The sequence below is a fragment of the Salvia splendens genome, chromosome 2 (genome assembly GCF_004379255.2).
Source record: "Salvia splendens isolate huo1 chromosome 2, SspV2, whole genome shotgun sequence".
In the NCBI taxonomy this organism is placed as follows: Eukaryota; Viridiplantae; Streptophyta; class Magnoliopsida; order Lamiales; family Lamiaceae; genus Salvia; species Salvia splendens.
The window spans coordinates 4,735,700-4,758,499 of record NC_056033.1 but is presented as its reverse complement, the minus strand read 5'-3'; the positions used below and the strand labels follow the sequence as shown (position 1 = coordinate 4,758,499).

Here is a 22,800-nt window from a genome sequence, read left to right as displayed (position 1 = left end):
TAACTTAGTGCACTAGCAATAGACAATAGTGCCCTAGCCGAATCGCATGAGGCTAGCCGAGAAGAGGAGAGAGAAAATCCCGAGAGCTCGGGTTTGGGCGAGAGCGGCTGGGTGGTGGCTAGGGTGCCTATGTGTGCCTGACCGCTCAACCGAGTCAATTTTTCATTTTTAAAATTTTGTATTTATTCATACTTTATATATACCACTCATTGCGCTTCATTGTTTAAATATTTGATAAAACCAATTAATTTCATAATTTGTTAGTATTAATTTGATAAAATAAATTAAATGCGAGCGCTGGGCTGGGCTGTGGCTAGGCTTTTGTAAGAAGACCAGAGCATTGGCTAGGCTATGGGAAGAACATGATAATGTAGCAAGAGGAATTTTAGGCTGGGCTGTTTCTATCGCTATAAAATCATGCTATCACACTATGCAGTTGGAAGAAAAAATATAGTAGTAATATTTTTCTTTAAACGTAAGTTAAATACTCCCTCCATAAGTAGAGAGAAAAATGTTATTGAATATTTTAATAAGGAGATGAGAGAGATGAATTTATTTCCAAATATTAAAAGTGGACACCTTGAATAACACAAATTAAAAAGATAGATGGACATCTTGAATGAGACGGACGGAGTATAAGAATATTGATATTCCAATTAAAATTTTATTTTATGGAAACAATTACACTAATAATAAAATTTATAAATTCGATAGTTAATCCTAAGTTTAGTAGTAGCATAACTATCAGCTTTGACCATATACTGCACAAAACTACGCAGTATATACCATCATCAAACAAACTATTCGTTAATTGAAAAGTATGGGTTTATTTAATACTCCCTTCGTTTTACGGTAGTGGAGGCTTTTCTTTTCAGCACGCGATTTAAAAAATATATATTGTGTTAAGTGAGTTAATTAAATGCAAAATAAAGTAGGAAATAAAAAAAAATAGAGTGATAAAGAGATAATAAAGTAAGAGAGTAAAGTAGATGAAAAAAAAATAATTGCGTTATTTTATTAAAAAGGAAAATGACTCCACTATTATGAAAAATAAAAAAATGGAGGAGGGTGTATTTCCTATAAGTGCAAAGTAATTTTGATCGTCCTGTCCATAAATATTACTACTAGTTAGTGGGTTATATAGTGCATGCACTCAACTACTCGCTCAAATGCACTCAACTACCCTCTCTCTCCATCACATCCTATCATCCCAATTTTCATATTCCAATTCTCACAAAGTAGGATATTGCTACACAAAGAACAATAGTTTGAGGTATAAACCGGTAGAGATTATAGTAGAGTAAGGCGCATCAAACAAAAGTTTTGATGTAATTGAGAATGGTGGTCGCCCTCTTAGAGTCGACCATATCTACGCCATGGAAGCCGCCGTCGTGGAAACGCGCCTCGACCGCCACCCCCTCCTCCACCAGCATCTTAACCAAGTCTTGCTGGCGGTCAATCAACGGGTCCCCGCCAAAACCAATAACCAAACACCTCCCAATATTCTTCACCTTCTCCTTGGCCACGAAGGGATTACTGAAGCGGTGATCCATGTCCGTCCCAACCGGCAGCGCTAGCTCCCACAGCAAGTCTTGCACTGACAGCGGCAAATTATCATCCCACGCCCGCTCTAGCTCGCTCTTAGTCCTCTGTTTCGCCCCAAAAAATGGCTGGTTCAGAATGGTTCCCGCCATTTTCACCGGATGCAACTCTATGTCCTGCTTCCCCTAACTTTATTACTATTTCATACTCCACTCCATAACAGTATAAATACACTATAAATTTGAACATCACCAATCTATTTTATATTCGACTCAGTAACATACTATCCTAAATAAGTTGTGTATGTATGTATTTCACTTCTATACTGAAGAACAAATGATCTTCACAAGATAAATGATTTATAGACTAAAATGAGCCTATTCTCTTAATAAACATCCCCAAAGAGTACCCAAGTATAGGCAAATTGCATGTCATCAAAAATGTAAAATAGTACTCCCTCCGTCCGCCCTATACTTTGACTTTTCTATAAAGATAATATAATAAATAAGTAAGAGAGAATAATGTAGAGAATAATAAGGGCAGAAAAGTCAATGTGAGGCATAGAGAGTAGTCGATAATGAAAACTAATAGTAGAGGCCTCTTAAAAAAAAGTAGAAACCTGCAGGCGCAGGGCGGTGTTGTATGCTACGTTAGCGCCACAGCGGACGCCGTAGAGGTAGCAGCGCGATAAATCGGCGTAGTCTGTGATCCACTGATCGCCGCCATCCGTGGCCTGGTCCCTGACCCACGCAACAGCATCCACCGCGTCCTCGTACTGCGCGGGGAGGCGGTTCTCAGGCGCGAGGCGGAGCTCGACGGCGACGAGGACGGCGGGGACCTCGGCGGAGATGCGGTTGCAGCTGTCGTGGGAGACGGCGGCGCGGATCCATCCGGCGCCGTGGAAGAAGAAGATGACGGGGAGGCGGGCGACGGTGTTGTCGTTCGAAGGGAGGCGGGCGGGGAGGTAGATCCGCAGCCACGTTTTCTTGCCGGCGTCGAGGGTTACGTCTTTGCTGAGGACGCCGTGGCCGGGGGTTTCTCCGGTTTCGGCGGAGGTGGGGTGGCGGGTCAGTGAGCCGTCGGGGTTGAGGGAGATTTTTAGGTGTGTGTAGGGATCCACTTTGGACATGGTTTTGCTCTGTATTTTTGTATGTGTAGAGGATATTAGAGTGTTCATTTTTTATTGGTTTATAAATGGCTAGCCTTGAATTTCGCACTTAATAACAAAGTTGAGTATAATTTGTTTTTAAATCAAGAAATCAAGAGTAATGCCTAAAAATGGTCCTGAATATATACTCGTTTTACGATTTTGGTCATATACTTTATCTTTTGAATTTTTGCATCCTGAACATTTCAACACTTTAATTTTTGCATCCTGAACAAATCAGACGTTTTTTTGAATAACCAATTTATTTCATTTTCTTTTTTGATATTATTTGTTTTATATTTTAAATGATAATTTATTAAAATAATTAAGGATATAATTAGGGATTAAAAATCTTAATTAAAGGTTTAATTTGGTCAAAATTGGGATTAAACCCGTTGACCGTTAAAAACTAACGGAGCTGTTAGTGTAGGACCAATTGTGATCCGAGTTGAAATGTTCAGGATGCAAAAATTCAAAAGATAAAATAGATCAAAATTGTAAAATAGACATATGTTCAGGACCAATTTTGACCTTTATTCTTAAGTCAATTTTGGTCCATATAAATTTTATTAAGAAACGGAAGATATATTCATTAATTAAAGCTACCATAGATATGGTTTCAATCGAATCATTTAGTATGGCTATATAAGTTATGAATTAGCCAATTAGGATTCAAATATTAGTATAGTAACAAACAATGATTTGGATTTAAATGAAAGTATATGGCATATATATTTTGATTCATATCTTAATATTACCATATGAATTATGATCATACAAATTTTGATCATTTAAAATGACGTTTTTTTTATATATAAATTTTTGTATTTTTATATCGATACGCATGGCATGCGCCACGTGGCACTCAGCACCTTGGAACTCATTAAACATGTACTCCATTTTCCGATAAATATTGAATACTTGGTATTGCCCCCCATTTGTATCCGAAATCTTTTAGGAGTAGTATTTTACTACTATAAAACAATAACTTCTTCACTTTTCTTAAATTTGAGTTTTGAATTTTGTAGTACTATGAAATTAAATTAAACATGACATAATTTGGGCCTCTCTCTTTTAGGGTATCATATATGCAGCCCAAATATAGAAGGCTCTGAACGTGACATAATTTAGGCCAGTTTTACGACCCAATATTATTATTGTCGGACGATAAATTATAATGTTCAAAAATTTGTAAAAAGATTGTGTCAATATGGACGATTACTAACCCTTCATATTACTATTAAGCACTAGGGGTAATGTTAAAATGCAAACTCATATATTGTATAAACTCAAACTTTTCAACACAGTATCAACATAACGTCAACACAGTGTAAAATTTCAAGATTTTTATATCAACACAATGTCAACACAGTTTCAACACAGCATCAACCGTTGACATTGTGTTGATATTTTTTATTGCTATCATTTTATCATCTGTTGATATTTTCTAACGGTTCAGATCATGGTTTGAAGTTTGTACAATATTTAGAGTTTGCATTTGATCACATTCCTAAGGATTAATAGCTTATGAGTTATTTTCAATTATCGATGCTCCATCTATTTAAACAACGAGTCACTACAACAAAAAAATAGATAATTAAGGATAATTTTTAATGCTTTTAGGACGCTAAGTTGTGTCTAGTTATACTATCACTGCTTTATAAAGTGTCTTTATTGTTAGTGTCTTAATTACTAAAATTAGGAGACACAAATAGAAGCTCTCTGAAAAGCAAAAGATTAACATAATTTGCTCTTAATTTAAGAATGATTTCTTTCACATCCTAAATTATAGTTATTTTTAAAAAAATTCAAACGCTATTAATTACATTTCAATATTTATGTCCCTTAAAGATAAGTTTTTTGCAGTGACTTTTTTATGTAATAGGAGTAGTTGTAATTAACATCTCATTCCCGGGGCCATCCCCTCGTGGCTAAATCAATCTTTTTCATTCTCCCTACATAATAAATGCTTCCCATAAATAGCACTACTATGCAGTTGTGTTCTAGATAGGGTCATGTATCTCTTAGCTTCCCCTGTTTATTTCTTAGTATTTCTAATTTGTCACAAAAGATCGACACAAACTTTAAATACTCAAACAATCGCTCAACAACAAAATTTGTATACGTCTCTTCTTCAACACTACTATATATACTCTTTCATTGACGAGTCAAGCTCTAATATCCTAATATTTCTTTAATTAATTTGGCAGGGGAAAAAAGTGCTCGAATTGAACAAACATTTTGAGGTCTCGCTCGACACAGTCTATCTGAAACTTACATATGCCTACAAATTTAAGATTTCATGTCATTTGTTACATGGAAGTTGGATAAAACTCAGTAATTCATTCGTATTACACTGTCAAAATTTAAGTAAATGATATACGTACTCCCTCCATGCAGTCATTCACGCATCGCGCGGGGGCTGAAACGATCCTGCACAATATCGGCAGGCTGGATTCGACAAAACATACATTTTTCTTTCTTTTTAGAGCATCCGCAATGGCGCCCGTCCCGGCGGACGTCCGATTTGCGTGCCGGACGTCCGTCATTGTGCAAAGGTGACGCGGATACGGACGTCCGCTGCGGACACCGGAGTTCCGCGGCGTTCCCGGGACGTCCGCCATTGCGTTGACCTCACGGACGTCCGCGCAGACGTCCTGATTATTTTATAATTTTTTTACAAAAAAATTATATAAATACGACCCCACTTGTATTAACGAGTATCTCTCTCTCTAAATACTTTTCTTTCGAAGATAAATGGAGCACCACGATAGTGATTCCCCCGCCACGAGCGAGTCACATGGACCGATCTTTCCCGTTGGCGGAAGTACCCCAATGTCCGCCACGATGTCCGGAATGGCGGGGATGATGCCCTAACCCCAAATGATGGCGGGGATGATGCCCGGGTACTACAACATGTACCCGCCTTGGTATGGGATGATGCCCCAAATGCACGGGGTGAATGTCGGAATGACCCCAATACCGGGGATGATGCACGGAATGTCGGGGATGATGCCGCCCCAGATGCCCGGGATGATGATGCCGGGGATGATGCAGGGCTCGCCTGTCACTGCGGGGGGAGTATGCATGGGGTCCCCCAATCACCGGTGGACAATGTCTATCGCCTCTATATGGATTTACTGTCGACGGACAACCCCCCGAGTACTCCTCTCGAGACTCAGTTCACTGGCATCAAGACGTTTTCGATGGAGGAGTTGGGGCTATCTCCGATCTGGGATTCTCCCACAGACGCACCAACGACGACATGGAGGAGGGGATGTGACAAGGAGATGAAGGGGCATGGGACGGGGCACTACCTCGCCTGCGGCGGGGTACGATGGTGAGACGGGTGCCGCTGAGGAGGGAGATCCAGCGGGAAAAAGAGGACCGCCCGGAGCACAGAGGAGTGCATCGCGCTTGCGAATGCGTGGATCAGTATAGTGGAGGATCCATATATCGGGGCTAACCAGCATATCGACAGGATGTGGTGGCGAATTAGCCAAAGCTACCTCCAATTCAAACCGCCAGGGAAGAAGCCTCACAACGGAGAGCAATGCCGGAAATAGTGGGAGCTGCTGAAGAGGCAACTCAGCCGATTCATTGGCATTTACACAAACAACCTCCGCTCGGCAACCAGCGGCATGTCTGCCGAGGATGTGAAGCTTCTGTCTCACCATTAGTTCAAAGTCGCTGCGGCGGGCTTCGGGGAATTCAAATATTGGGATGTGTATCTTGTGGTGCAGACTTCGGCCAAGTTTACTGCGGGTGTTGAACCTGGCTGGCCGAAGCGGAGGAAGATCAGCGCATCCGGGGAGTACAGTAGCAGTGCTGGTTCCCACGAATCCCCCTCCCCCGCACCGAGGCAGAGTTCCCGACACCTTCATCGTCCGCCGCCGTCGCTCGGTGGGGAAAAAGTCTGCGGCGCGAATGGCGAGTGGAAGCGTCAGCGGGTCCGCCGAGGCCCAATCGGCAGCTCCTACCCAAAACGATCCCGAGCTCCCCTCACTTGCCCGCGTCACGCAATATGAAACCCTGTTACGTGTAATGGTTGAATGGCGGACATCGACCGATCGTCATTACAGGTCGTCGCTGAAGGATATCATCAATTGTATGCTGCGCGATTTGGGGTTGGGAGACATGGCGGAGAGTGGCGACGAGGGAACTACCAGCGTGGACGACGAGGGTACTGACGGTGGGGAATCCGAGGAGTGAGACGGTGGTTTTTTTTTAACTATGTGATTTTTTAAAATAATTATGTATGTTTTTTGTACTATATATGTTTTTTTAAAATAAAGTGGTTGCAACTTCTACGTATTTGTGTCGAAATTTTAGTTCCGTAAATTGTTTAATTTGGTGAATTTGTGAATTTTTATTATTGTGGGAAGTCCGTCGGGATGTCCTTGGGGATGTCCGCCACTGTGCAGTGGGATGTCCTTATGACGTGGCTGTGCAGTGGGAAGTTCTTATGACGTGGCATTAGGTGTTTTTGGGAAGTCCGCGGGGATGTCTGCCGGGACATCCGTACCACTGCGGATGCCCTTAGAATCACGAGGATTTAAATATTTGCTTATTCTGTTTAGGTGCCTCAGGATTGGATGTGGAAGAATTATCATTCAGATTTCTATGCTTCTATATATTTTTTTATATTTCGAGCTTTTAGTTTGGTTTGTGATGATAATGATGATGATGTTTGTGTGATTCTACATTTAATATTGTGTTGTTTTAACATAATATGCATATTTTAAAAATACCGATATGCAAATAGCTGTGCATCTGGTGTAAAACTAGTTTTATTTAACATTAATACGACTATATAGAACGAAGACTTTTTAGTTTCCATCCAATTTTTGTAACATTTCTTAAAATCTATGTTATAAAAGAAATAAGAATACTAATAGTAGAAAAAAAGATTAGTCATAGGACATTTTTTGAAAATTTTATTGGCGGTTTAATACAAACAAAAGCTAAAGAAATTTCAATAGATAATCAATCCACCATAACATTATCACGATCAATCATTTGCATGTGCCAACGAAATCTCTGATGGCATCATACAAATCATCGGCGAACTTGGGATCGAAAAGCTCGACGGCATGGTGGCCTCCGTCGACGAACTGCGCCACCACGCGCCTCCCACGCGCCGCCAGCATCTCCGCGAACTCCTTCTGCTTGTCCACGAGGGGATCCCCGGAGTAGCCCCGCACCATGCTCACCGGCAGCCGCCGGATCCTCTCCTCGCCGGGCCCTCCGCCGGATAACGGGTCGCAGTACTCGTGGGCCCGGTCCGCACCGTGCGGCAGCGCCAGCGACCAAAGCAGGTCCGCACCGTGCAGCGGTGTGATGCGGTCGTTGTAGTACTTGAGCTCCGATCCCGTCCTTCGCACCCCACCGAAAAACGGCTGGTTCATTATGAGCCCCACGATCTTCATCGGACGGACGTCCTCATCGAGGAGGCTTAATCCGGTGCGGTACACTATGTTCCCGCCCGCGCTGCTCCCCATCAGAAAAACCCTAGAGAAATCGGCCAACTCTTCCAGCCATGGATCGACGGCAGCGGCGGAATCGGCAGCCGCTTGATCTCTGGCCCACGAGATCGCGTCCATGGCGTCGTGGTAGGCGGCGGGGAGGCGGTGCTCCGGCGCGAGGCGGTACTCGACGGAGGCGATCAGCGCGGGGAGGTGAGCCGACATGCGGCTGCAGGAGGCGTGGAAGGGAGCGCTGGCGGCGCTGGCGAAGACGAAGCCGCCGCCGTGGAAGTAGATGAGGAGCGGGAGCTTGGCGTTGGGAGGGGGGATTTGGGGGCGGAAGAGGCGGATGAAGGAGTTGGCGGCGGCGTTGAGGGGAATGTCTTTGGAGAGGGGGGAGTTTGGGTTGTTCGGGTCGGGTTCGGGAGATGCGGGTAGGGTCGGCAGTTCGGTGCGCCGTGTGAGGGAGCCGTCCGGATTTAGCTCGATGTTGAAGAATTTGTAAGCATCTTCAACCGGTGGAATTTGTGGTATGTTTTGTGTATTTGACATTTTTGGTTTTCTTGATGAAATTATGCAATGTATGACATGAGTTTATAGAGTTTTCAAGTGAAAGGAAAGGGGTATTGAATGTAGTGCACCGGTTATTGGTTCATTTCTCATCTTATTTTTTTATGATTTCGTACAATCATATAAATTTTCAACAACTATATTTAATGGTGTGTAATATGGGTAGTTAGTCTATTTATAGAATAAAGTTTGAAAAATAATCAGACTAAAAGAAGTCATTTAACAAATTGTGTAGAAACGCTAATATGAATGTTAATAAGGGTAATAGGTAGCAATGTCGGATCCATGAAACAATGAGATCGAACACAATGAAAAGGATGTTGCTCAAATGAAGATGAATTTCAAACACGAACTATTAGAGTGGAGTTAAGAGCAGTCCTGCCACAAACTCTTCCTGCCACATCTCCAATAGAAATAGTCCAGCCACTTGGATTCTTCATTAAGAGCATCTCCAATAGAAATAGTCCAGCCATAGCTCAGTCATAGCCTAACCACAAACTCTTCCTGCCACATCAGCACTAAAAACTTCTCCTGCCACATCATCAGGACAAACAACTGGACAAACCATAGCCTAGCCACAATAAACAAAATTATAAAAACAAATAATTAACAATCACACAAAATACGGAATTAAATTTACGACACAGATACGGGAAAACTCAATAATAATATTGAAATTTTAAAAAGTACATTAATTAAAAAAATTACATTAATTCAAAAAAATCTAACGACGTGCAGTCCTCTGCGCCAACAACTCTTCAATTAAAACAAGTGATGCGAATGAAAATGACGTGCAATTGTTGGATATTTTAGTGTAATTGGATTAACTTGATTGATCAATATGATCATAATGAGACATCAAATAAGTAGGAAGTGCGGAGTGTACACTTATTTGAATTCGTTATGATTAGACGAGGGTTCGGGGGCAGCGCCCCCGAGTAGCGGGGTCCAAGGGTCAGGTTGGAATTTTTTTATTTCCATTAAAGTTACTGTACAGAAAATTCATCCGGAAACGTAATTTCCGAAAGTTGAAGGACTAATTTGCAATAATTTGAAAACTAAGAGACGCGACTCTTCGTTTTCAGCCTCTTCTTATGATCGATTTCTGGTTCAAAGTTGAGATCGAAATATAGACATACAGATCGCGTATATATAGTGTTTCGAAAAAAAAAATTTGAGCAGACCGATCGGGAGCCTGCAATGGCGGCCGTGCGCTCGCCGATTTTCTCGCCGATTTGCCGCTCGCCGCCTGCAATGGTTCGGCGAGCGGACCGACCAGCGCTGGGAATCGGCTAGCTGGTCCGCTAGCCGCCATTGTGGATGCTCTAATAGATGGAGATTTTGTTTCTTGAAGTCACTGCAAGGTGCAGATTTATTTCACTAAACTTCTATTGTTTTTCTTAAAAAAATTTATACTACTCCACTATTGTTTGGCGGCATACTTGAAAATGTTCTTTTTATTTATCTTCCACCATCCACGAATAGGAGTCCATGCTCACTTTTATCATAAATGATAATAGATCCTACATTCTTATTCATATTTCATTTAAAACTATATATAAGTGATTCTACTAACTTTTTCCATCCACTTTTCTTAAAATCCGTATAGCCAAAAAATGAGACTTCTAATGATGGACGGAAGGAGTATTTATTAAATCATGTGCCTAAAAAAAAACCCTTACTTTATTCCAAGAAAACGCCCCTACTTCAAAATTTAAGAAAAAAAAATTATGGTTGCTAGAAAACACACATAAAAAAAGAAAATAACACATTTTTTTACACATAATGATTTATTCCAACATTATCACTTTTTAGTTATATATATATATATAGAGGGGAGCATTATTCTCCTATTCATCCCTTAGATCCTTTATTCTTCTAAATATGGGTCGTTGGATCTGATTCATCAACGATCCAGATGGATGTTTGTTTTTATAACCCGCGCTGCATTATAAGGCTGATTTTGTGCATTATAAGGGTAATTTAGTCAAAACACAAAAATTGGAACCGCCAGACTATGGAAGGCACGGAATTTAAGCATTCTGATGAATTCCACCCTTCCATCGACGTATTCTCTCTCGTTCAACAGTCTCTAACTTCCTCTCCACTCTTCCGCCTTTCCCACTCCCCTTCTTCCGCCTTTCTCTCTCATTCAATTGCGGCATTGGGCTCGGTTTATTATGTAGTATATTTTAGTTTCATAATATATTTTGACACAATTGGCCCAAATCAAAAGTTTTGGGCCCAAACATAGTTTATCTAAGGCTAAGCCCACGTAACCATTATAAACACTGAACACACATGGAGGTATAGGCGCATAGTGAAATACCATATGATACTAAATTACTAACTAATTAAAAATACAAATAATAATATTATTTTGGGTTGAAATATTGAACGATATTATGTCAATGTGGCTCTATATGTTTGAAATGCCATTTTCTAAAGGAAGGTAACGACATGAAGTCGATATGGCTATTATATGTCTGAAATTGCCATTTTCTAAAAGTCACAACACAAGACGTAGTCTACAGTGGTTACAAACCTTCGACAAAATTGAAACGATACATAGAAGATTAGCCTACAACAAGGATGACACACATAAATTAAGAAAATGATTTTTGATGGAATAAACATCACCCTCATTCTCCAAAAAAAAACATAAAAAGCCACATGACATTGTTTAACGAACACGACATGAACACGATAGAGGTCCCATGTAGTTAGTAGATGATCTAATATCAATCAATCAGCAGGAAACACATAATGCTAGATTATGTGGAAGGTCAAAATGACAATCAATCTCAAAAGCAAAGCATGTCATGTGTGAGTGAGTGAGTGAGTGAGCTACCAATCATATCTTCACTTTTTTTTCTTTCTTTCTTTCTTTATGGAGTGACATCAATTTGGATCTTTACTTTGTGGCATCACATGAGATATGTCAAAGCCCAAAGGGGCCATGAAAAAAAAGCACTAAAAAAGATAGTAGTTGAATATACATGCCAATCACTTTTTTCAGATGATATTGCACATTGGGACCTAGTTGTGCTTCTCCCTCTACGCTGAAATCAATGACTCTTTGCTAGAAAACAATGCCTCTTTTCACTCCCATCAAAAGAGCTTTAAAAGCAAAGCTCAACTAAGCTAGTGGCACTAAATTCTTGGTGCAAATATCCCATCTTTTATCAATGAAATAAGTCAGCTAAAGTGGTCAAAAGATAGTTCAATTTTCAGACCAGTACCAAAGTCATGCTCATGTAAGACCAAAGGGATATAAAAGTCTCAACCCATTTTTTTCCTATTAATCAAGTAAGAAGAAACTGCACACGAACAAGTAAAAGTGTAGATATCAAAAGAGTGATGCTAAATGGTCATATTATGGCTGACCATAATTAGATTTTTCAACCAAATTTAATGCACTTGGAAAGTACAATTTTTTCAAGACTAATCTACCCCTTCCCTAATTCTCCATCTATATTTTCCTCAACTTTCGATAACGCTTTATACTTATTTCTCTTATGTTCTCATATTTTTATTTATAATAAAAATTAACAATATTAGGTAAATGTAGTATAATATAATATTATAATTAAATATTTAAATTCTTTTTATTGTATAGGTCTAAAGTGTATGTCACGTTTTGCACCAATAATTAAATAATAGGAGTACTCCGTAATACTAATAGTATATGATAAATTAATATAAATTTAGTGATATAAAGTATAATACAAAGTTTAACATTTGAAATGGATGATAATTTAAAAAATAATGTTACTATAATAAAGTCAACGACAATAGTAAATACATTAACAAATATTAATAATAATAGTAACAATAATAATTACTATACCACGTTTAATTGTTTAAAGTTATTGTAATATTTTACAAATTTCATATGACTAGTATACTGTCATGTTTTGATGTCATCACTTTTAAGGATCCGATAATAATTATTTTTGGGAAATGGAGTTGTAATTAGTATAGAGAGAGCTTGTTTTCAAATTTAAATTTGAAATTAAATGCGTATTCTCTTGAATTGGAAGGATAAGGGTGATTATGTCAAAATACTTGAGCACTATCTAGAACTATTATTTTATAATATTATTTGTTTCAACTATTTACAAAACTGCCATCGGGTGGTGAGCCACGTTCTGGCCGCATAGCATTACCGATATCAAAAAGCTTGAAACTTTACTCTGCTGAGAAATGAGATCTAATGCATAAACCTTAAACGACCTCAATTTCATCGGGCCTTTTTCCTCGACCTGAAAGGGAAACTTGAAGGTGGCGATGGAGAGAACTCGAATGGCAAGTGGGGTGGCTCCGACTTGCCAGAGAGCATCTCCACGATCTCCTTCATAGACGGGCGCTTATTAGGCGTCCGTTGCAAGCAGAGAAGGGCAATGGTGATGCACAGCGTCGCCTTTTCTCTGTCCAACGACTGTATACTCGAATCCACGAGATCCAAGAGCTTCCCGTTCAAGGCTAACTGCCTCGCCCATGATATCAAATTAGCCCTCTCAAACTCTGACATGGGCGAGGCCGTGACCTGCAACGGCCTCCTCCCCGACACCACCACCAACACCAGCACCCCGAAGCTGTAGACGTCGCACTTATCCGAGACCTGCGCTCCACCCCCATACTCGGGAGCAATGTAGCACACAGTACCCCTCATACTAGGTGTGCTACTAATCCCACCACTCTTTGGGATGTCACCATTAGTCCAATCTTGACTGTTCCTTCTCCCTGCACGAAACTCGCCGCTGAAGCCGTCGAGCCACCGGTCAATGCTGGTACGGCTGCCACGACTCCGCCGCCTCTTCTTCTCTGGCACTCCATCGTCATCCCTCTGCCACCACATTTCGCCCTCGTTGTTATCCGATTTTAGCCCCCTTTTCTTCTTCTTTTTCTTCTTGGATAGCTCGTCGCAAAACTCCTCCTTCCACCATTCCCGTGGCTTCCTATTATTTCTCTCCTTCCTCACTGCATCCCTATCTAATGAAGCCCACCATTCGAGCCTCTTCCCCTGCTTCTTTGTCTCTGCTTTCGATTCTTCGTTGATGGAGCTTTTCGACCTGATCCACTCCTTCTTAGGCCTCTCCTTACTGATCTCGCTCCCAATCCACTCCATTACGTAGTCCTTTACCCTGCCGGAATCCGATAAACCGCCCACATTTTCCTGCTTCCACCACCAATCCCCGGCGGCGTCGCTCTTGCCTGCTCCAATTGCTCCTTTTCTGTTCCCACTCTCAACACTAATCCGATCTAAAATCCCTTCCGAAACACTGCCCTCCTTCTCCACACGCTCAGATGGGGACGCCGCCGCCGCTTCCTCCGCATCAATTATCCTCACACAATAGGAATCCGGCGATTGCTCCACATTCACAACCACGGCATCCTCCGTCACGAAACTCTCGTTTTCCTCGATTATCGAGCAGTAATCATCGCCTTTTTTATGAATCTTCTTCTCCTCGTCCTCATCCTCCTCGACGAACATCTCCTCCGATTTGCTCAGCACCTGCGCCAATCCGAAATCGGCGATCTTCGCGTCGAAATTGGAGTCGAGCAGTATGTTGGAAGGCTTGATATCGCCGTGAATGATAGGCGGATCGCAGGAGAAATGCAGATAATCGAGGCCTTTTGCGACGGAAATTATAATCGAAAACCGTTTCCCCCAATTCATGAGCTCCGCGCATTTCCGATCCAGCAGCGCATCCTGCAAGCTTCCGTTCTGCATGTACTCGTACACGAGGATTAGCTTCTTCTCTCTCCTCTTTTTCCGGCGGACGAATTGAAGAAAACCGCAGGGTGCGGCGGCGGCGTCGGAGGTGGAGAATCCGAGCGCGCAGACGACATTAGGGCAGCAGGCGGCATCAATTCGCGAGGCGAGGGAGAGCTCGTTCTGGAACTCGCGGTCGCCCTGGATGGAGGCCTCGCTCATGAGCTTGACCGCGATTTCCTGGCCGGAGGGGAGGACGCCTTTGAAGACGGAGCCGAAGCCGCCCTGGCCGAGGCGGTTGGCGGCGGAGAACGAGTTGGTGGAGGTGCGGAGGAGCGAGTAGGAGAAGCGCTGCGGCGGAAACGGAGGCTTCATCAGATCTGCCGGAACGGTCCTCTTTCGGGTGATCTTCCGGTAGAGGACGACGGATGCGAAGATGAGCGCCAACGCGGAGGCGGCGGCGAGCAGCAGCGTGAGGAGGCGGTGGTGCGGCGGCATTGTCGTGAATTTGGATACAATCGGATAGAAGCAAAAGAGTATATAGAGGTTGTAGAAAATGACTAGTGAGAGCAGGAAGAAGGCAGTGTGTTTTTCGGAGGCGGATCCTCTGCAGTGGAGGAAATACACCGCACCATGTTGTGCTAGGAAACGACGCCGTATTGCATTCTATTTCCTTATTGTGATTCTGATTACTAACCACTTACTTTAGGTATTAGGAGTAGTAATTAATTATTCATTTTACAACATTTTTTTACAGAGAAATGGAAATAAAATAATAGTAATAAATTATTATGAAGAAACTCAAATTTATTATAAATTATGATAATCATAATCATTTTTGTTAAACATTTAATTTAATTTTTCTATTAATACTTTAGCCAATAATCAAGTTTGTCAAATAATCCCCCCTTTCTTAAAATAGACTATTTGCTATTTTGGAATATCTCTTATTAAATTTCATTTAAAGAAACTTTTTCCTTTATAATAAAATGGGTCAATACTCTAATCATTTTTTTATTTTTTATATTTCTCTCATTTTATCAACTGTGTATTAAAACTCGTTCAGTTTCAAATGTTATCTAGTACTCTTTTTTAAGGACGAGGAAGTAATAAATTTTAATAGGTTACAATAGTGAATTTAAAACATAGTTTTTCTTATATTGTTCTTTTAATTTATTAATTTTTAATTCAACATCTACATTGTTAAATCTTTTCAAATAAAAAATCTTTGTGAGATTTAATGGCATATATATCTTTATCGGGATATGATCCGTTGCTAACTTTTTTTGAGTTGATAACTTGTTAACTCATCAATGTAATATATTAAAAATGCCAACATAAACTTAAGTTGATGTTTTAATACGTTATGTTGACATTGACATTTAAAATGTCAACACGGTTTATTAACATGTCAACACAAATATGCGTTGACATTTTAATGTGATCGTATTGATATTTTTAATACATTACATTAATGAGTTAGCAAGTTAGCAATTTAAGAAAAATAAGCAACGTATCATACCCTCTATCTCTCTATATAGTACTTCCTACACCCCTCTGTAGCTGAGTCGTATTCTTTTTTGGGTTGTCACACTGTAGCTGAGTCTTTTCTCTTTTTTGGCAACACAAACTTGATTGTGCGCTAAAGTATTAATAGAAAAATTAAATTAAATGTTTAACAAAAATGATTATGATTATCATAATTTATAATAAATTCAAGTTTCTTCATAATAATTCATTACTATTATTTTATTTTGTATACATTATTCGCTTGCATTTCTATGTAAACAAAATGTTGTAAAATGAATAATTAATTACTACTCCAAATACCTAAAGTAAGTGGTTAGTAATCAGAATCACAAATCAGATAAGGAAATAGAATGCAATACGGCGTCGTTTCCTAGCACAGCATGGTGCTGTGTATTTCCTCCACTGCAGAGGATCCGCCTCCGTGTTTTTCACAGAGAAAGAGAGAGAAGGTGACGATCGTTATGGAGCTTGGTCGTCGTCTTCTTCGTTTCTTTCTCAGCTGTGTTTTGTCACAGTGCTAAAGCTACAGTCTTGTGACGGAACAACTGTGACAAATCTGAGTTTTTATTTTATTCCAATATTTAACTACTGCTACTAGTATTCAATTTAACTAATTATGAAACTATAACAATTTAAATTAATTAGACTTTGTTTAGGGTATGTTTTACAACTATACATTTTCATTATCTGCAGAAATTTACTAATCAAGCCACTAAAATAATCGCATACTCTTTTAGTATTTCATATTATTATGCCATATCAAGGTCAACTTATGCCCCACTTTTCATAGCATCTCATATTCAGTATTTCATATTATTATTATTATTATTATTATTATTATTATTATTATTATTATTATTATTATTATTATTATTATTATTATTATTATTATTATTATTATTATTATTATTATTGTTATTATTATTGTTGTTGTTGTTGTTGTTATACATAAATTGGCTATTTGTCATTAAAGTTATTAATTTTAATCAAAGTTTGATGCTATTAGTATTTTCTATGAATTTAAATTTAATGACAAAATTCTTTAATTTATGTAGTGGAGTACATAGCATTTCTTACGATTTAAAAATTCTGGAGACGTATACAGTATTAGCAACCAAGTTTAAATTTTGTAGAAAATCAACTAAAATTTGTGATTTTATAAATATACAGAGAAATTAGAATCAACTAATACAACTCATTCTTTAATTTATTTTGTTTATAGATATATGAGATAATAAGTCATGATGGATAATGCATACGAGTATTTTTTTAAGCCAAGCTAGCTATTGAAATTTTCGCATTTTGATATATGTGTATAGTGTGTGAAAAGAATAAATGAGGCAATTATTATTCTTGATTGCAAAATATCGAAGAAAAAAAGAACAAGAAACATTAAATAGGAGGAATAGAAATTATTGTATATGTTGTAGAGGAGTTATGTGGGGTCTATGGTTTGTGTACATGAATATGTAAACTGCAAGATAGGCCTATTTCATATTGACTATCCTCAAACTGTAACCATCAATCAATTCTTATTCCCATACAGTTTGCATTTATTTAATTTAACAAATTATTTTTAAAGATGAATAATGCATTAAATAGGAGTAGATCGTAGTAAGAATAAAAAATTTCAGAATAAAGTAATCATGAAAATAAAATAAGAGCATCCACGAAAACAAGGACTTCTTTACGGACTAGCACTTGGACTTCCCAAAAACACCTTCTGCCACATTATAAGAACTTCTCACCCCACTGTCACATCACAAGGACTTCCCACTGCACAATAGTGGACTAGCACTAGGACAAGCACAAAGACATCCCAACAACACAATTTCACATTTTATATACAAAATTTAAATACAGAATTAAAATTTCGACACGAATACAGAGAAAAATGCGAACATTTTATATAAATAAAAAAACATACATAATTAAAAAAAATACATAATGAAATAAAAAAAATTAATGTTCAAAGAGAAAATAAAAAAATCATCCCCAAGCTTTGACACACGCGCCCCCCTTTCACTCCTCATCGTCCCATAGGCCAGTCGCGGCGGCGGCGGAGTCCCCAGATGCTCCCCCACCACTGATTGGTAGGAGCCCAGCATCACGCCTCATCAAGTCGATGACCCCCTGCAACATCTCCTTGTGTATGGGGTCATCGGTCGCTCTCCAGTCCTTGATGGTTTCTATCATATTCATATGATGTTGGATATGGGCAATACGGGAGAACTCGGGGGTCGACTGGAATCTGCAAGGGCTGCCGATTGGATCTCCTGGGACCCACTGCTGGCGCCTCCCCTCGACGCCCGCATCGCCGTCTTTTGCCCAATCGGGCGGCAACGACGGCGATTAAACGAGGGAGGACTCGGGATATCTTCGGCATCGTCGGGGGGGGGGGGGGGGGTCGGTGGAGCCGGTGCTGCTGCTGTAGTCGCCGCTGGAGTTGATCTTCTGCCACTTCGGCCAGCCAGCGGCGACACCCGCCCAAAACTTTGCCGACTCCATCAGCACCACATAGCAGTAAAAAAAAATTGCTCTTGTCCGTGCGGTCGTCCATCGGGCGCCCACAATAGCGGACGAGACGACGAACACCGCGACGGACGAGTGCAAAAACCGACGGACGAGGGGTCGTTCGTCTGGCTCGTCCGTGAGCGGGACGCCGATTTCAATAGTGGACGAGCGCGACAGACGAGCTATTTGACGGTCGCCTGTCCCTCGGCTCGTTCACTATTGTGGATGCTTTAAGAATAAGAATAAATATTATCTTTTGTTAAAAGGAAAAATGCCTCAAGCCCTCAACTATCATGCAATATTTCAAAATGAAAAATAACTCAACGCCATGGAATGAGGAAGGGAGTGTTTTAGACACTGGAATTCTAATCAATGTGGGCATTCAGTTTTTACTGTTTACTGCAATAGTAGGACATGACACTATTTAGTTACTAAATTCAAATTTTTAATCATAAAGTTTTCGGATTTTATGTCAGTCAGGCTAGAATGGTTCAGAACATCCGCAATAGGCGGCCTTCCCCAATAATCCCGCCCCTTTTTTGTCCACTGCCCTAATTTTTTATCCATAGCCTCAATTTTTTCTTCCACTGCCCTACTATAGGCGAACACTTCCAATAGCCCGAAATTTAATAACTAATTTTCATTTTAATTTTTTCGTTTCGTTTTTAAATCGGCTGAATTTAAATAATTATAAAACGAGGTAATTGAGACCGAATATCCTGACGGCTGGGAAGGATTGCCGCCATATCCCGATTCGTGCGAGCCGGGGATTCGTCGTCTCCACCGTGCATTTTTTTATAGTGAAAGTGTAGATAGTGAATGAAGGGAAAGTGTGTGAAAATGAAGGGTGTGAAAGTGTGTAAAAATAGATGGTGGAGGAGTAGTATTTATAGGGTGATTTTCGAAATATATAAAAAAAAATTCAAATGGGGCGGACGCCCATCGCCCGTCGCCCCACTATAGGATCGCCCGCCATCGCCCCCTAGTCCCCCCGCCGCCGCCACCATCGCCCCGTCCTCGCCCCCTAGTCGCCGAAGCCTCTACCGCCCCAGCCCCGCCCCCTTTTTTCTGTCCACCCCGGGGCGGACGTCCGGTCCACTATAGACCGCCCCCTCCTCGCCCCGATTTTCCGTCCACCCCCTTTGAGCCTATAGTGGATGCTCTTAGAAAGAATCCCTTCCCCATCAAAATATGTGTAATTAAAATAATACAAAAATTTATACTCCCTCCGTCCCGCACTACTCGCACTTATTTCCTTTTTGAGCGTCCCAAGTTACTTGCACTATTTCCATTTTTAGTAAAAAATTTCACCTACAGCCGTCATTTTTTACTTTCCTATACTTTCATTCCTTAATCTCCGAGCCGAAAAGGAAATGAGCGAGTAGCCCGGGACGGAGGGAGTACATAATAATTATTAGAGTAAAAGAAAGAATAATAATTAAAGTATTGTTAGTTGATAGTAAGACCTATATTATTAGTATTAGTGTTTAATAAATAGTAATGATGGGTCATGGACTCATGGTGGTGTAGGTAAATTGATGTATACGGGTAATAAGTTGAGGATAACTTTCCACAAATAAAAATGCCAATATTTTTATGAGATAGACGAAAATATAAAGTTCACATGTTTTTATGGGACGGATATTGTACTATATATTAATTTGGAGAATAATAAATCTGATTTGATTCTAATAAGAGTACTTGGAAAGTTTATTATTACTATTATTAATTTGACAAATTATATAAAAATCATGCTCATTTTATTATTTTATTTATTTAATCAAAACTATAGAATAAATGGATTGATCAAATTTTTTAAAGAGACTTAAATGAAAAAGTAATTTTAGTGTGACGTGCGTTTCTCACGCTCATTAGGACATCCGCAACGCGTCTCGTTGCCATCTCTATCTCGTCTCGGCGAGACGAGACGGCATCGAGACGGCGTTGCAGCCCCGCGTCTCGTCCCGGTCTAGGAGAGCGTCTCGTCCCAGAGAGACGGTTGGCGCACGCTGGCGCTTGGCGTGACGCCCACTCGCCGTCACGCTGACGCAACAAATCATATTTTTTTAAAAAAAAATCGATTTTAATATAAAAAAATTTAATTTAAAAATGGTCATATGACCGTTCAACAGCTATTTTTTATTATTTTTCTTTTTTTATTCTATAAATACTCATCTTTCATCCTCATTATACACACAAACACACATCTATTCTTCTCAAATCAGCTCCATTTCCTCTCCAATTTTCATTACAAAATGTCCGGCGACAGAAACTCTGGCGACTCCGTCGGCTTTGACATAAACGCGTTTGGCGACTGGGGGGCATGTACAATGTCTTGGGTGGTTCCGGTTCCGGTTCGTCGACGCCGGGCACCCAAGGCTCGTCGACGCCGGCGGCGTACCAACCGCCCCATTTTGATGTGGATGCATACGCTCGTCCCTCCGCCCCGAGGTATTCGCAGGGATTATCCCAAATTAGGGAGGATTATCTGGATTAACCAAATCCGGAAGGAGGACGAGGCGGTGGAAGCTCCAGGGCTCGCGCATTCGACGCCGTGGAGAAAGAGGAGGATGCGGCCAAGGAGGAGGAGGATGTAGGCTGTCATCCATACAGCCGCAAGGACACGATGGCTCTGTACAACGCCTGGGTCAGCATCTCGTACGATCCCATCGTCGGGGATCAACAAACCCGGAAGTGTTTTTGGGAAAAGGTCACCGACGCCTACAACGAGATTAAGCCAAAGGGGTCCCCCGCCGCCGCACATTGAAGATGCTCCGCAGTCATTTTGACTGAGTCGACAGATAAGTCAAAAAATATTGTGGGATCTACAAGAATGAAGCGGCGAATTACCAAAGCGGAGCCAGTGGAGCCGACATTCTGAGAGCGGCTTTGCGAGTCTTTTTTTACGACAACGGCAAAGAATTCAAACATGTCGATGTTTGGGAGGTGGTCAGAGACGAGGAAAGATGGGTTGGCGGTGTCCAGTCCAGCACAGGCTCGACCTCGAAACGCATGAAGCACACGGCGGGTGGCCAATACTCGGCTAGTGAGGGTGGTTTAGGCTGCGCCGCACAAGAGTTTGCCTCACATGAGGTTGAGGGCACAACAACCGATGCAGGGGGTCCTCCCGTGCGCCGTCTGCCGCAAGGGACCAAGGCGGCGAAGGCGGCTAGAGGGAAGAGGGGTCGAAGCGAATCAAGCCAGGCGGGCTCGGGCTCGGTCTCGGGCTCGAACACCCTATTGTCCATGTACTTGACCGCCACGATGACTGACACTTCCCGCATGACGCCTCCACAATATCAAGCTCATCTTGCCGGAATTGAGTATATGGCAAGACAAATTGGTATTCCACCTCCAGGTAGCTTGAGTGCACCGCCACCGCCTTCGGGGGATGATTCGCCGGTGGAGTAGTTTTTTTAATTTCTATAAAATTATATTTTAAATTATGTAATTTTTTTTAGGATTTTAATTATGTGTTTTTTTTTAATTTTAAGTTGTATTTTTATTTTATTTAATGAAGAGTGTTTTTTATTAATTGAATTTGTTGGAAATAAAAATATAAAATGAAATTGAATGAATAGTTAAGGGATGAGATGGTTAAGAAACGGATAAAAGATGGAGGGTTGCAGGTGTTGTCTCTTAGTTAAGAGATGAAGTAAAAAGTGCAGTGGGGCCCATGAATAATTAAGAGATGAGACGGTTAAGAGATAGATAAAAGACAGCGTTGCAGATACTGGGTGGCTAAGGCCATCCACAACGCTGTCTCTATACCGTCTCTTAAACCGTCTCTTAACTACTATTTGAGCACTATTTGAGGGCCCCACTGTCCTTTTTTCCTCCATCTCTTAACTAAGAGACGGAACCTGCAACGCTCCGTCTCTTAACCGTCTCTATACCGTCTCTTAATTACTATTCATTCAATTTAATTTATAATTTTTTTTAAAACCCAATTCAATTTAAACAAACACACTGTATTAAAATTAAAACAATATTACAACTTAACATTAAAAAAAACGAAGACATAATTAAAATTCTAAAAAAATAAAAATGACATAATTTAATCTTCTCCGCCAAAGTTTTCCCAAATGTGCTCAATTAGATCCTCTTGGAGTTGGGTGTGGGCGCTAGAGTCGCGTGTCCTTGCCCGAATAGCCAACCGTTCTTGTATAGATGGATGTGCTCCACTTCGCGGCGGACTACTTGCGGTTGAGCTTCCGGGGGATTCGGGGTCGAACCAATTTCCGGCATCGGGTCCTTCGTCTCGGACAATCATGTTGTGCAAGATTATGCACGTATACATGATGTCGACCATG

At 40.7% G+C, this 22,800-nt stretch overlaps 3 protein-coding genes and 1 pseudogene across 3 annotated transcripts; 1 reads left to right on the top strand and 3 right to left on the bottom strand.

Annotated features, from left to right (window-relative positions):
- Nucleotides 1-1,310: 1,310 nt before the first annotated feature.
- Nucleotides 1,311-2,672, bottom strand: LOC121780540 (probable carboxylesterase 9). Its single transcript, XM_042178122.1, has 2 exons — nt 2,162-2,672; nt 1,311-1,718 (listed from the first exon to the last, which is right to left on the bottom strand). The coding sequence occupies exons 1-2, from the start codon at nt 2,669-2,671 to the stop codon at nt 1,311-1,313; spliced, it is 918 nt and encodes a 305-aa protein (XP_042034056.1). The 5' UTR covers nt 2,672.
- Nucleotides 2,673-7,584: 4,912 nt separating this feature from the next.
- Nucleotides 7,585-8,803, bottom strand: LOC121768921 (probable carboxylesterase 8). The gene has a single exon (XM_042165532.1). It carries the CDS (start codon nt 8,704-8,706, stop codon nt 7,705-7,707), a length of 1,002 nt encoding a protein of 333 aa, XP_042021466.1. The 5' UTR covers nt 8,707-8,803; the 3' UTR covers nt 7,585-7,704.
- Nucleotides 8,804-11,250: 2,447 nt separating this feature from the next.
- LOC121793181 lies at nt 11,251-11,347 on the top strand (annotated as a pseudogene).
- A 1,453-nt stretch (nt 11,348-12,800) lies between these two features.
- On the bottom strand, nt 12,801-16,477 carry LOC121759738 (receptor-like serine/threonine-protein kinase At2g45590). The gene is made up of 2 exons (XM_042155423.1): nt 16,404-16,477; nt 12,801-15,037 (listed from the first exon to the last, which is right to left on the bottom strand). The coding sequence occupies exon 2, from the start codon at nt 14,939-14,941 to the stop codon at nt 12,968-12,970; it is 1,974 nt and encodes a 657-aa protein (XP_042011357.1). The 5' UTR covers nt 14,942-15,037; nt 16,404-16,477; the 3' UTR covers nt 12,801-12,967.
- Nucleotides 16,478-22,800: the final 6,323 nt, after the last annotated feature.